This window comes from Cryptomeria japonica, chromosome 7, assembly GCF_030272615.1.
Source record: "Cryptomeria japonica chromosome 7, Sugi_1.0, whole genome shotgun sequence".
NCBI lineage: Eukaryota > Viridiplantae > Streptophyta > Pinopsida > Cupressales > Cupressaceae > Cryptomeria > Cryptomeria japonica.
In genome coordinates this window covers 132,491,710-132,506,956 of record NC_081411.1, presented here as the reverse complement: position 1 = coordinate 132,506,956, position 15,247 = coordinate 132,491,710, and the positions used below count along the sequence as shown (strand labels likewise).

Genomic DNA, 15,247 nt, shown 5'->3' with positions numbered 1-15,247 from the left:
CATTGGTTATTTACACTTATTTTAATAACATTACATCTTACGAATTCTTTGAGAGAAAAAGGACATTATAGGTCAAGACACATTAGATGTTGGGTCCTTTTGTACTCCCCAATTCCATGTGTCTTGGGTAGCTCCCCTCTTCTTTCATTTGTCCTAGATATTCACTCTCTATTGTGTAAGGTCTCTCTCTCTCAAGAACAATTTCTCATTTGAGTGGAGTCTCTTTTGTTTGTTTTAATTGAACTTCCTCCCCTACTCCTAAATTTTTAGCTTGTGATGATACTTATTTTGGAAAGTTGTTTGACATAAGAAAAAAAATTGTTCCTTGAAGGTTACTGCCTCTTAGTTAGCTCCTTTGGGGTAAAGTTGGGTCCAAACTCTTATTTTAATTGATTTTTCTATATGTTTCTATTAGTTTGTTCTTACTATAAGATTGTTTCCTTGTATAATGGTTTTAATATATTTTCATTCCTCTTTTGATGTTTCACTATTACTAGTTACCCCTTGGTAATCTCCTTGTTTTGTTCTAGGGTATCGCCCTATAAAAAACTCACCTCATCTTAATGAAAAGTAATATTATTTCATTTATTTTACCTAAAATAATTTTGAATAATAGTCTCCACTTCTAATAAATAATTTCACATTAGAAATATCTCCATTTGATTTAAATATAAGTAGAAACATTAACTTTTATCTTGAAATATTTCTCCTTCAATACATTAATCTATTATCTTCAAATATTTTATATTTCAAGTAATATTCACACTCACATTCTAGTTTTTTTTTCATTTGAAACAACAATGCAATTGTTTTCTTATCTTTATTCCACTTCAACATGAAAGAAATTCACTTGGTAATTTTATAGCTTCCCTATGACTTACATATTTTATTCCATTTAAAATAATAAAAATGAATTTAATATGTCCTACTCAATTCCCTTTCATCACATTTCTCACTTCATTAATTATAAATGGATTCACTTTTGTGATGTGACATTGATAACCTTTGGGAGATGTGGGGTTATGAGATTGGTGATGGTACTGGCATTAAAAAATGTTCAATTTATTTTTGTTTAAACAACACATTTATTTTAGTTTAAACAACAAATTTAAAGCTTTGACTTATTTAATGGCTCAATGACGCTAAAAAAATGGATCCTAAAAAGAAAGTTAATACGTTTGCTGTATTTAGACCGTATAATGAAGTATTCTGTATTAGCTAATATAGACGTTAGTGAATGATCTTTCTGCAGAACCACTGAGGTGTTTTATTGAAAGCCGCATGGATTTTGTGAAGGGAAAGTAACACTAGCACATTCGGAGCTCGATAACGTTATACATTCCTAAGCCCGAGGATAAAGCTTGACGCATGAATTTGATGGCCTGAGCGGAACCTATTTTTTAATGGTTTGTATTGTATTTATTTATCCTTCAGAACTGCTTTTCCCAAGGCGGTATTTTAGACGACGATGAATCTTGTTTTGTTTGCTTTGTTGGCCGCCTGCCTCGGTTGAAGAGTTGGCTTCAATGTCAAGAACGAATAATTTATAGAGTTGTTGAGCAGGAACGGAAGCTTCGGTTCCGAGAATTCGCAGTGAGAAACTACTATTCGAATTAGCGATGCTCCCCAGCAAATTGCTTAAGTAGAGATGGCGATGCGATAAATCTATCCTTATTTCGTTGTTTATTTAGGGTTTAATTGAGTTCCCTCCCTAGTCCATATGGAAGAGACTTCCTCTTCTGAGATGTATACCAGGCTTGATGCATCGATCAGGCCCTACCATGTTTTTATCAATCATCGAGGGCCGGATGTGAAGGATACCTTTGCAAGCACCATTGATTTTTCGCTCCGTGACAAAGGTTTGAATGTATTTTTTGATAAAACTGAGTTCCAATCCGGACAAAGATTACTGCCTACAATAACTGAAGCAATTCGTAGTTCTTCTGTATACATTGCTATTTTCTCCCCAAGATATGCCGAATCGCCTTGGTGCTTGGAAGAACTCCGGCTGATGATTGAATGTGATCGTAAAATTATTCCCGTCTTTTACCATGTTCGTCCTCAAGATCTTAAGAGGCAGCAAACTGGTAAGGGAGTTTATGCAAAGGATTTGAAGGAATTAGAAAATAAAGCAGATGCTTACGAAATCACATACGATCGTCGCACAGTTCTCCAGTGGAGAGAAGCCCTTAAACAGGCATGCAATATTTCAGGGCTGGAGTTTGATTCAAAGAGTTTCAACGGGTAAGCTATTATGTGTATCTATATTTAATAAAGCTAGAGAAAATAAATCGATAGATAACCTTAACCCTTGGAAAATTGTCTCGTGCTTGAGATTCTGATAAAATGTTTTTTGTTTTAAATGGAGAAATTAGGAACCAGGGAAAGCTTGTGGAAACTATTGTAGTTAATGCTATGGAATATGTTCGAATGGAGCGCCTGAACATTACTGATAAGGGTTTAGTGGGGCTGGACGACGCAATCGAGGATTTCAAGTTCTTCCTGTCGAAATGTAGCAACCAGAGTGATCAATCTGCTTTTCAGGTTGTGGGAATTGTTGGAACAGCGGGATCCGGGAAAACAACTTTGGCGGAAGAGTTCTATTATCGTCGGCGGGTTTTATTTGACAGATCCAGTTTGCTCTTTGGCGTAAGAAAAGCTTGTGAACGAAATGGCTTGCAAAGTCTTCAGAAGCAGCTCTTGAAGGACCTCACAAATGACCGTTCAGTGGAAATCAACAATGTAAGTGAAGGCAGAGATATTCTTGCAGATCGTATACATCGGTTATGTCATGAGAGATCACTGAGATTTCTCAGTGTAATCGATGACGTTGATCATCGAGAGCAGTTAGATGCTCTTCTGTTAAAGGATTGTGCTTTGGGCTCAGGAAGCTGCGTTATAGTCACATCGCGGGGTAAGGCCATCCTCAGTTTTTCAAGAATTTCCTTACAGTACGAAATGAAACCCCTCAGTAGGGATGATGCTAGAACGCTCTTCACTACGCATGTCTTCCACAAATCTGAAATAATGTCTGGTTTTGAGGGTTTGGTCGAAAGTGCTTTGAATAAGTGTGGCGGCTTACCATTATTTATCAAGTTCATGGGTGAGCACCTCCATTTAAATGGGAACAACAATAGGGAATACTGGGAAAATCAACTGGAAATGATCTCCCAGATACCTGACATTGTTCATGCCTGCTACGGTACTCTTGGAGAAGAAGAGAAGCAGATATTTCTAGACATTGCCTGTTTATTCGTTGGAAAAGACAGGAATTCTGCCATACGCATATGGGCTGGATCAGGATGGAGATTTGTGCGTGCCCTCCAAAAGCTGGAGTACCTGTCGCTTGTTGAAACGGATGCCAAGAATCGGCTAAAGATGCATCACTATCTTTGTAATTTGGGACAACATATTGCAGACCAGCAGTTTTACAACACTCCCCATCTTTCCAATCGTCTCTGGCGTCCAAATGATGCTGCAAACTATTTTGGAAATCTACTGCCCTTGCCGGTATTACTCTTTATTTTATTTATTTATTTATTTTTAATTTGAAGATAAATGTTTTTGATTGAAATTATGAATTGGATCGTAGCCAAATTGCTATTGCAAGATTCTATTTTCATACAACAGTCTATAGTGAATGTTTTAGTCAATTTCAATTGTGGACTGAAATCAGTTGTTATTAGTTAGTTTCTGTTTTAATGTAACGTTGTCAATATTCTATTAAGTGTGGCTTTTATATAAGCTGTTATGTTTTCTTTTTAATTGTGTCATTTTTATAAAATAATAAAAAGAGTGAACGCTGTTTTTAGAAACAGTTTTGTAGATTTCTGTAAATTGGCTCTATAATAGATTGTTTATTCTTGTTTTGTAATTAGATTTCTATTACCTTTATTTTGAGATTGTTTTCAATTCTTCAATCATATAGGAGGATCTCATTCCCAAAACTAACATTTAGCAATAACATCCTCTAAAGAGTCTAAACTTGATGACAAAATTCAGAACACCATGAATTACTAAGAAATATGGAAAGATATACATTTTATTTGCCTTACAACATTCAAGATTTAATTACATTTCTGCTTACAGGAGCGCACAAAATGTAGGGTAGCCACAAGCACGAGTTACCATGGGCGCAACGGAAGGGAAAGATTAAAATTGGAAATCCTTGATGTAAATGGCGATCTTCCTAATGCTAAAACGAGTGAGAAATTAAAGGATTTGATATGGTTTCGATGGAAAAACTGCCCCAAACAAAGCCTTCCTCTAGTTGAGATGAAGAACTTACGAGTGCTAGAACTCGTCAAAGGAAATCTCAAAATGCTGTGGGATCCTAATCCTACTTTTCAGGTACAATCTTATGTTAAAACTGTATTGTACATGACAATTGTTGTTGCATGCAAATTAAAATGGGCTGTTTTATAGGGCTCAATAGTTAAGTGGTCTAAACATAAAAGACGGGCTGGTTCTATAAGAATCAATAGTTAAATGGTAGAACACTAACAGCAAACGAGATTTTTATTGTTGTATTATGAACTAACACGACAATAATACTTCCTTCAAATGGCAGCTTCCGGCGCAGCTGAGGGAGTTGAATATTAAAAAGTGCACCCGTTTCTCAACAATGACTCCAAGGATAGAATCAGTCAAGCTTTTGGAGAAGATGACATTGGATGGCAGTCTTGGTCTGAAAAGTTTGCCAAATGAGGTTTGCAAACTGAAAAGTTTGAGATACTTGGAACTAAAGGGTTGTAAAGGTCTGACATCCTTGCCAAGTCTTTTTGGGGAATTGACAAATCTGCAGCACTTAGACCTTTCTGGTTGCCAACAGTTATCTTCGCTGCCTCCGTCCTTTGGTCAGCTGATACAAATGAAAACACTTGACGTGCGAAACTGTAGGAACCTGATAATTCAAGAGAATATATTTGGCGAAATTAGGACGATTGAGGAGCTCAACTTCGAAAACTGCAAGAAGTTGCACAAGTTGCCATATCAAACAACATTGCAAAGGTTATTGAAGAGGCTCAATCTGCTTGGTACCAACATTGATGAACTCCCGGAGAATTTTCACCATTTGATAGGGTTGCAGCAAATGCAAATTGGGAGCCCCCTGTTGACAAACATACCTCCTCCTCTTAAGAATATGCCCAACTTGATGGAACTTCAGATGATTAATTGCAGACAGCTTATCTCTTATCCTGAATCAATAGGACGCTTGCGTCTGCGTTTTTCCAATACTTCTCCAATGGAAACAACAGGTGCCATGAAATATGTACCGTGATGTTTGTACTGTTTCCGCTTTAAGTTAGTTTAGATCATTAACTACCCTCGGCTTCCTTTTCGCCCAAGTTCGTTCCCTCAGTTTATGTTTGTTGGATAATAAACATGAACTACTGACAGTTGCATACAAAATGGCCATTTCCATTATGCTTTGGGTTAGCTTTTATTATATTATCATAAATGTAATAATAAGTGTAGAAATGCTATATTCTGATGTAAGTTGGCTTGTGATATTATTTAACCAGGCTGTATTAAGGATAAAGTTCTACTCTTTATGTCTTGTATTGGGTAGTGTGAGTCAAAGTCTTAAGTGTCAAAGTGATTGAAGTTATTTTTATGATTGTATTTTTGACATTTCAATTTTGAAATTCGAGAATTCATTCATTTATTTGAAGTTGTCAATGATCATTGAATAGTATTGTTGTAGAACATTTATACAAGAGAATATTAGAAATATGATCAAAGCATACATGAACCCTTAACTATAAACAATAAACATTGAACCTCAATCTTTCTAAATGATAAACTCTAAACCTAAAAGATACTGAGTGGTTCAAATGTGTTTAATTTGATTCTAACAATGTAGGTGTGATTTCTGACTAAATCCCAACAAAGAAAACAATTCAATCAAGTGAAATTAATCAATTTTTTATATTTATAGTTTAAAATTGAAAGATTATCAAAATTCTTGATTAAATTACTTTAACAAAATCAAGATATAAGCTCAAAATGACAAATAACTTCTCTATATGCATGAATGCTTTTAGGACATGCTTAGAAATTGTAAAAATTAATAACTTCATGATCACCCTTGTTTATTAATTTTTCTCATCGTTGATAATCAATCTAGGATTTCCTTTTTATGGGCCCAATTGAAATTTCCTAATACATCTTTGAGTTGCATCATTACTATGAATTGTGTACCATTTATGTACTTGGACTTCTTATTTTATCACAGCCTTCGCTTTAATCTATGCCTTATGTTGGCATATTTTCTATGTATTTTTTGAACTTATTTTCTAGTTTTATATATCAATGTATAGACACTATGTTTCCTTCTTCCCTTTTATTAAAATAAAAATTTGAGCACTATCCCACAACACCACACTACTAGTTGACACCTATGCTAACACCTTCATTCCCTTGTCTAAGTCCCTATTATTACTTATAATGGAGGTGGGTCCTCACCCCCAATCTATTGATCTTAGTAGTATCATATCTACTGTATGTATAAATAATCAAATCCTAGAGGTCTATAATACCCCCAAAATCACTATCCAATTTAATCAACCAACTCAATTTTTACTCAATAGACGATGTTTATATAGTATTCATAATATTTAGCCATTTGTTGATTATTGTACTTTTCATGTATATTCAATATGTTCTTGACCCTACCACTTCTATAGAATGTCAATCTAGTATAAAACTCCTCCTTCATTTCTTCTTGAGTCACACTAGAATCCTTATTCCATGTGGTCATGATTGGGGCAATGGTGATTTATTGCATATGAAGTTCAACAACTAGATGCTTCTTTTTTATATCATTTCTATTTATTTTCTATTTATACAATCTATTTCTTTTTCTTCATATGTTTTCCTATGTGCATGTGTGACATTTTGTGTCTTGTATTCCCTCTTCGATGACTTATATTATTCTTGTAAGTAAATGACTATAAGAGGATAAGAATTTCATGAAATTACTCTATTTAGATCTCCTTCTATTTCTATGTGTTTTTTATTATGGAACAAACAAGTTTTGAAGGGACCCAAAACCCTTTAACAGAGAACTATATCAAAAAGATGCATTAATTATACCAATTTCATCGCAGCCCAAAGAAAGAAAAAAACCAACACTAAGCCAAAAACAAAGAAAGAGACAACAAAAAAGAAGAAACTAGTACATGTTTTTAAGGGTCTCAACGGCCTCAGTTTCGAGCTAGGTCATATTTAATGCAATCTTCTTCAGCTCTTGAATATCCTGATTAGTAATTTTCTAATTTAGATTAGCTCTGGTTCTCTTGCATGTTCCCACCGTATCCTCAATCTTTTTATCTAGTGCCTCCACGTCCACTATAGATCCTTCCTGATGGAAGGCTTCTAGCTTTCCAACCATGGTATTTAAACTCTTAGCCAAATTCTTAATCAGTTTATGACTAAAGGTAACCAAAGATGTCAGATTTTCATTAATTTTCTCGTATTTATCCTCCATATTACTTAGTCTATCTTCAAAGTATTTCTTGAATTTTCCCTCCAGGTGAGAAATCCTATAGTCATAATCTTTCTTCATATCACTAACCCTTCCCATAATCTTCTGCATTGAATCCATAATTGTCTTTCTCTGATCAAGTGTCCATTGTTTTGTAGCTTGAGAATCTTGTTTATTGCTAATTTCCTGAATTTTCACATTGACATCTTTATTTTCATGAAAGGCCCATTTAAACATTCGGAAGTTGTCAACATCTCCATCCTAGACTAAGGATAGAACATCATCCGGATTATCCCTTTCCATGTTGGGAAAAGGAGAATTAACATTGATCTCCTTTGGGAAGGGGGGTCTATCACATCGGTTTGGAGCCTGAACAGATCTACCCCAAAGTGATTGGTGAGAAAGATGAGAATCCAAATTTTAGGTGGAAATAGGGGAGGTCCTGCCATGTTTGGCTTGGTGGCCACTCTTTGAGGAAATCCCATAATTAGAATCAAAGTCTTTCAAATCAGTGTTCTAGTCTTATTCATCAAAGAAAAGACTAACATGGCCCCCTTCCTCAGAATTGCTAAAAACCTTAGGAAACCTTGTCAAGGGAGAGGGTAGGATTTTGATGTGTTAATGGATGAGGAAGAGAAAACAACCATGTAGGATAGTGGAAATATTTTTTCTTTGGTCCTTAATACTAGCATTTATGGAGCCATTAGGAATAAGGGGAAATAAATTTTCTCTTTGTGCCTGAAATGATTTAACAAAACAAAATGATGCTTGCATACCCTAGTAAATTTGCCATCAAGGGTAAAAATTTTCATCAATACCACAAGAACAAAGTGCTAGATAGATTTAATTTTACCCATGACATAGATGCTTTTGTCAACTTTCACGAGCTTTGCCCTCTAATTCTCATTTCTAGGAAATTTCTTGCCTCCTTTTAATCCTTTTGCATTATTCTTTTCTAATTTACAATTAATTAACTTGTTATTTGTAAAATTATTTTAATGCGGGATATGAATAGATAAATAGATATACAAAATCACATATATGGTAGCTTGTGAGTAATAGAATTGAGTAATAGTTGGATAAAGTTTTTTATTAGATTAAGTGGGGAAGGGCCCTAGCCCATTATAGATCTAAGTCAAAAACCATAAAAAATGGCTTGGAGATCAAGCTCTCAAATCACCACGGACTAAGTTAAGAGAAAAACCTAAACAACTAACAAATAAAAGGATGTTTTGAAGACAAAAAAACAAAGTTAAGCACCTAAAGAAGGATTGGAACAAAGATGAAACAAGCTTGATAACCTTAACAACAAACTACCTAGACTGAACAACAATCTAATGAGAATAGGGCTAAGTAACATTAGAAACCTACTTATACATTTAAATAAAATCTATTTTCCTTCTATGAAAAATCATCTAGCCATAACTATCTTTCAAGAACTTAGAACCATAAGAATAAGAAGATGTAACCACTTCAGGGGCACCACCAATAATAATCTAAGAAGTTGGTGAGAGAACAATAGGAACCGCCACTAGATCTTAGCCAAAATAGCTCAAGATAATATGTTAGTAAGAAAAAAATAGCAACAACAATAACTAATAGATCCAACACCCAAAAAAGAAAAAAACCAAACCCACCTAGCACCAGTTGTAGGAATAGCCACAGGGATCTCTACATCATAGTTAATCCACAAAGAGAGAATAAGAGGCACCAAAAAAACTAGGCTATAAAAGAGAATGCACAAAGAGGAAAAGAAACATCCACTATACCTACCTTAAGAGCCATAGACTTACAAGAAATAACATAAACCTAAGCAAAGAAGAGCCCCAAATAGAGTTCAAGAGAGACATTACCCAAAAAGAAATAGTTGGATATAATTGTCGACACCTAAAATTGATCATTTACATTTGATAAATTTATCCTAAGTCTTCTTATTTCTATCCTATCTATCAATTATATAATATCCCTATTATTTAGTTAAGTATTCACATTATCCCAATCATCATCCAAAAATTATTTCTTCATATCTCCTAAAGTCTAACCTCAAGTAAACAAGTATTTTCTACTTACATAACTATCATAGTGTCCTATTTTATTTAGAAAAGTAAATAAATAATTTTCTTTAAATAGTTCACCCTTTTCATTATCCTCTACAACCTATTCCTAACCCATGATTACACTACAATCCTCATCCAATTATGTGCACATGCATAATTAAATGATTAACAAGGAATTTGACCACACTTAAATTACCTAATAAATCAAACTTTTCCTCCCACATATATCTAAGGTATGGGTCAAATATTAATAATTTTTTTAAAATACTCTCATATACTTAAGAGATTTTTAATAAAATAGGAATTTCAAATTTCTCTTTGTACCTCTTGGTACCTCATGGGTATGATGATGACATAACCAACCTGTATGAGAAAAATTCCAAAGTACTTGGAGAAACCTCAAATTTCTCCCATCAAATCTTCGCGAACTATAATTTCTTATGCTCAACCATATCCCTTGGTTGTGCTTAATTATTAGATTCCATAAAAATATTCATTCTCCTTATTAAACATGCTACTCTATCCTTGATTGATATGGCTCAAAATTTCTTGGTCGTTGATCTCTAAAGCTCATCCTAGCAATCCATATATCAAATAAAGCAATTATAAATGAAACAAAAAATTAGTACATGCTATTTGGTCACACCTCTGTATTTCAACCTCGATTATTTTCTTCTTCACTTCCTCCTTCCATTCAACTTGTTATTGTTGACATTTTCAATAGAGATTTCATTAATGATATGTTGTCATTGATGTCAATTGAACCGGTAATGGTATTCATGTTATTGTTGATATTGTTGTTTTTGATATGGGCTAGTAACCGGTAAGAAGAGCTTTATGGAAGATGTTGTAAACCAGTATGTAAAGTTTGTAAGTTGAACTGGTAAATGGGTGTAAAGGGTTAAACCTTTCTATGCAATGTAACTGGTAAACCCTATCAGTTGTTAAACCCTAACCGATCAAGTTTGTTGGTTTATTATCTGATGAGAGGCAATGATGGAGACACGTGTGATAATTGTATGAGGATAAGTTCAAATTGTTTTGGCGTGTTTATTTTCATCTAGGGAAGGAGCAAAGTGGATTGCATCTAATGCACAATGCGTGATGAGTTACAAAGTTCGATGAAGTGATGATCATGGAGCGGTTGGAATTTTCTTGAAGAATGTGAATAGTTTGTCATGATTTCTGATGGTCAAGATTGTACCAACTTGTTTGTAATCTCGATCATGAGAATTAGGTTTTTGTTGTGTTACTGACCTAATTGATTTGTATTTAAGGTCAATGAAGTTGTTTGTAAAGGGTGTTGGCTAGATTGATAGAAACCTATTGAGTGTGTATTTGCCTAACCAGTGAATGGATCTACACTTTGAGTGAAGGCAGATTGAAGCTTAGAAGGATCTGATCAAGAAAATGTAGTGCTACTCAGATAAATCAAGAAAACCTGTTGTTTTCTAACAATTACAACAGAAGTGAAATCCCTTAACCGGACAAGCTCTAACAAGCTTGGTTACTCATTAAATCCTCTAACAAGGTGGTCAATTAGCTTGGATTCTTAAATCCTCTAGAAATGTTACTCCTAACAGGGTGTTGTGATTTTCATCAAGGCATATTTGTAAATCCCTTAACCGGGTGATTCCTAACCAGAATTAGTTCTTAACAGGACTTATTGTAAAGCTTTTAACAAGCTTGGCTCCTAACAGGGCGAAGTTCAGAAGGGTTTAGATAGCTATTCTTGTAAGTCTCATCTCATTGTGGTTTTTACCTATTTGGGTTTTCCACGTATAAACATTTGTGTCAAGTGCTGAATGTTTTTGTGGTTATGATCTTATTTGTTGATTTGATTAACTTTTAATAAGGCATGATAACTAGAAGCATTGAGAGATGAATATGTTGAGTTATTATTAAGTATCGTTGATGTTTACAAGATTGAAGTTGTTTACTATTAAGTTGTCATAACAATTAAACCGGTTGATGTCAAGTACTCTTATGAATATTGATCTTGACTGAGATATGTTTACTTTGTGTGACTGAGTTTGAGTTTGGGAACTTTGTATCAGTTTTTCAATATACTGATTCACCCCCCCCCTCTCAGTATTCTACTGGATACTTATTTTCTTATCATACCATCAATTGGTATCAGAGCATCTCAGGTCCTCTTAATCTAAAAGCCTAACAACTTGAGGAAAAGATCTTGTAGATCATGATGAAGAAAGAAGGTCTAAAGTTCAGCAAAGATAACTATAGAATATGGAGTGATAGAATGAATTTTTACATTAAGAGTCTTGGTAGTCAGTATTGGGATCATATAGGAACTTAGTATATTACACCTATTGGAATCTCGACTGATGATCAAAAGAAAGAACAACAAGAAAATCACCAAGCATTAAAGGCTATTATCAGTTCTCTTTCTGATGCTGAATATGTAGATGTTCATGGTCTTGAAACTGCACATGAAGTATGACAAAAACTTGAAGAGATTTATAGCGGTGATGAACATGTTCAGATTGCCAAAGAGGAGAGTTTAAGAGGAAAGTTTGATGACATGAGAATTTCTGAAGGTGAGAATATCCATCAGTATGGTCAAAGGATTAAAGAGATAGTTGGTGAGATAAAGAGTGTAGGAGGGAAAGTGGAAGATGCCACGGTAATCAATAAGGTACTGAGAACCCTGCTACTGGTCTATGCTATCTGAGTTGTAGCTATTCAGGAGCTGAAATCCACTGACAAGACAAAGGTAACTCTTGACTCTATTATTAGAAAACTTACTGCTTTTGAACTAAATGGCTATGATGGTAGTGTATAAAAATCAAAATTTGCATTCAAAGCTTCTGCCTCTAATCTATCTATGAAAAGAAGTAGAGATACCAGCCATAGTTATGAATCTAGATCCAGCAGAGATGTTGATGATGAAGAAATCTTAGTGGAACTTGAAGCATTGTTGGCAAAACGACTTCCTAGAGGCACTGGTAAATATAGAGGTAAGCTACCTTTAAAAATTTTTGCATGCAACAAGATTGGTCATATAGCAGCTAATTGTCCTAATGGTGAAAATGAATACAAGAGAGATAAATTTAAAAAGTATAAGGGTAAAGGCAAGATAGATTGTCTTGTAGCTATTGACAGTGGTATTACTGCTGAAGAATTTGATGATGATGCTAGTGAAGGTATTGTGTTTGTAGCTATTAAGGAAGAAATATCAGATCGGAAGGCACTAGTATCCAAAATGGATAACTCTGATGATTGGATCATTGATAGTGGTTGTTCACATAACATGACCAGTGATCAGAGCAAATTTATTTCCTTGAAGGAATTTGATGGCGGTATTGTTAGATTTGGCAATGACTCACCCTGTATGGTTAAAGGTAAGGGAGTTATTTCTCTTAATGGGAAGAGTAGTGTTGACTATGTCTATTGGGTTGAAGGCCTAAAGCACAATCTTTTAAGTGTGGCACAACTTAATGATAGAGGATACCCACTAGATTTTAGAAATGGAATGTGCAAAATCTTTGACAACAAAGGTGAATTGATTGCAACCATTAAACAGACCAGAGGTAATCTATTTCATCTCAATCCTAAAGTTAGCAACTATTTGATTGCAAAATTAGATGATAGCTGAATTTGGCATAGCAGATTTTGTCATATAAATTTTGATAATATTGTTAAAGTAAGCAAGTCTAAGACAGTAAGAGGTCTACCTCAGCTAGACAAAATGGTTAATGCTATTTGTAAAGAATGTTAGCTAGGAAAGATGACGTCTTGAATTTTCAAGAGCAAGTCCTTCTCTGCAGAGCACTTGTTAGATTTTGTTCATATAGATCTACGTGGACCAATAAGAACAAAAAGCATTCAAGGTGAAAGATATTTCATGATCTTCATTGATGACTATTCATGGATGATGTGGGTCACATTCTTGAAGGATAAGAATGAAGCTTTTGGTAAATTCAAGGCATTCTGAGCCTTAGCTGAGAAAGAGAGTGGCAAAAAGATAAAATGTCTAAGAATAGATCATGGCAGTGAATTCACTTTTGTGGAGTTCACTAAGTATTGTGATGATAATGGTATCAAGTGACAACTTTCTGTACCAAGGACACCACAACAGAGAGAAACAATCGGTCAGTGGTTGAAGCTTCTAGAACTGTGTTGATACAAGGAGGTGTAGTAAAAACATTTTGGAAAGAAGATATAAGTACAACTGTCTACACAATGAATTGAGTTCTGGTGAAAAGAGGTAAGGACAAGACCCCATATGAATACTGGTATGGGAGATCACCTGATGTTAGCTATTTTAAGATATTTAGAAGCAAATGTTTTATTAAAAGAGGTGATTACATAAGCAAGTTTGAAGTGAAGAGTGATGAAGGCATATTTTTTGGCTATTCCACCAAGAGTAAGGCCTATAAATGCTTCAAAACCCAGACACAAAAAATTATTGAGAGTGCTGATGTTTGTGTAGATGAGTGTCCTGAAGTTTTAGATGGAACCAATTCTCAGAAGAAGGATGAAGATCCTTGCATTTTACTTTTGGAACCTGAAACTGTTAAATCAAAAACCAGTAAAGCAAATCTCGATGTACTTGTTCAACTTGAACAAATAAATTCAGAAGAAGATGATAATGAAGAAGCTGAACCTGAAGAGAACGATCATGTTATTCCTAGGTATGTGACACTGAATCACTGTCCCGAATAGATAATTGGAGATAAGTATTCTGGTGTACTAACTAGAAGGAGAATAAGAGAGAACTCTTGCATGATCTCCACCTTTGAACCTAGAAGTGCTAAGGAGCATGTGGTGATGATCATTGGGTGAAAGCTATGGAGGAGGAGTTGGATCAAATTGAGAAGAACAACACTTGGACCCTGGTACCCCGACTGGTAAACAAGAATGTTATAGGTACTAAATGGGTGCTCATAAACAAGTTAAATGAAGATGGTGTTGTAGTTCACAACAAGGCAAGATTAGTATCTAAAGGTTATGTGCAAGAAGAAGGAGAAGATTATGGAGAAACTTTTACACCAGTAGCAAGACTGGAAGGTGTTAGAACATTACTTGCATTTGCAGCTCATAAGAAGTTCAAGGTATACCAGATGGATGTTAAGTCTGCATTCTTGAATGGGATACTGGAAGAAGAGGTTTATATAGAGCAACCTGATGGTTATGCATTGACAGATAAGGAAGACATGGTATGCAAATTGCATAAAGATTTGTATGGATTAAAGAAGATACCCAGAGCATGGTATGAACAACTTCATACTCATCTGATGAAGATAGGCTTTGTTATAACTAGTGATGACAACAACACTTATCTCAAGTCTAAAGGAGATCAAATACTGGTTAGTGAAGTATTTGTTGATGACATTATATTTGGAGGTAATAATGACATGAGTAATTGTTTTGCAGATGAAATGAAGAATGAATTTGAGATGTCATTAGTAGGGGAAATAAAAAAATTCATAGGCTTACAGATACAATAGATAAAGAATGGTATTTTCATTACTCAATCCAAGTATGTGAAAGAGGTTTTGAAGACTTTTGGTATGAGTGACTGTAAACCAGTTGGAACCCCAACGGTTATAGGTTGTAAATTGTCCAAGGAAGATGCATCTAAGTCTGTAGATTGGAAAATTTCACTATGTTGTTCACAGTTGACCGGATATTGCCCATGCAGTTAGTATTGTTGCTAGATTTCAGAAGAATCCAAAGG

The 15,247-nt window shown here is 34.7% G+C and overlaps 1 protein-coding gene across 1 annotated transcript; it reads left to right on the top strand.

Annotated features, from left to right (window-relative positions):
- The first annotated feature begins 1,720 nt into the window (after positions 1-1,720).
- Positions 1,721-5,281, top strand: LOC131072327 (disease resistance protein RUN1-like). The gene is made up of 4 exons (XM_059208334.1): positions 1,721-2,244; positions 2,376-3,510; positions 4,090-4,350; positions 4,571-5,281. Exons 1-4 carry the CDS (start codon positions 1,721-1,723, stop codon positions 5,279-5,281), a joined length of 2,631 nt encoding a protein of 876 aa, XP_059064317.1.
- Positions 5,282-15,247: the final 9,966 nt, after the last annotated feature.

Coding starts and splice junctions, on each gene's coding strand:
- LOC131072327 (XM_059208334.1), top strand. CDS start 1,721: ATGGAAGAGACTTCCTCTTCTGAGATGTATACCAGGCTTGATGCATCG. Junction 2,245..2,375: donor GATTCAAAGAGTTTCAACGG/GTAAGCTATTAT, acceptor TGGAGAAATTAG/GAACCAGGGAAAGCTTGTGG. Junction 3,511..4,089: donor GAAATCTACTGCCCTTGCCG/GTATTACTCTTT, acceptor TTCTGCTTACAG/GAGCGCACAAAATGTAGGGT.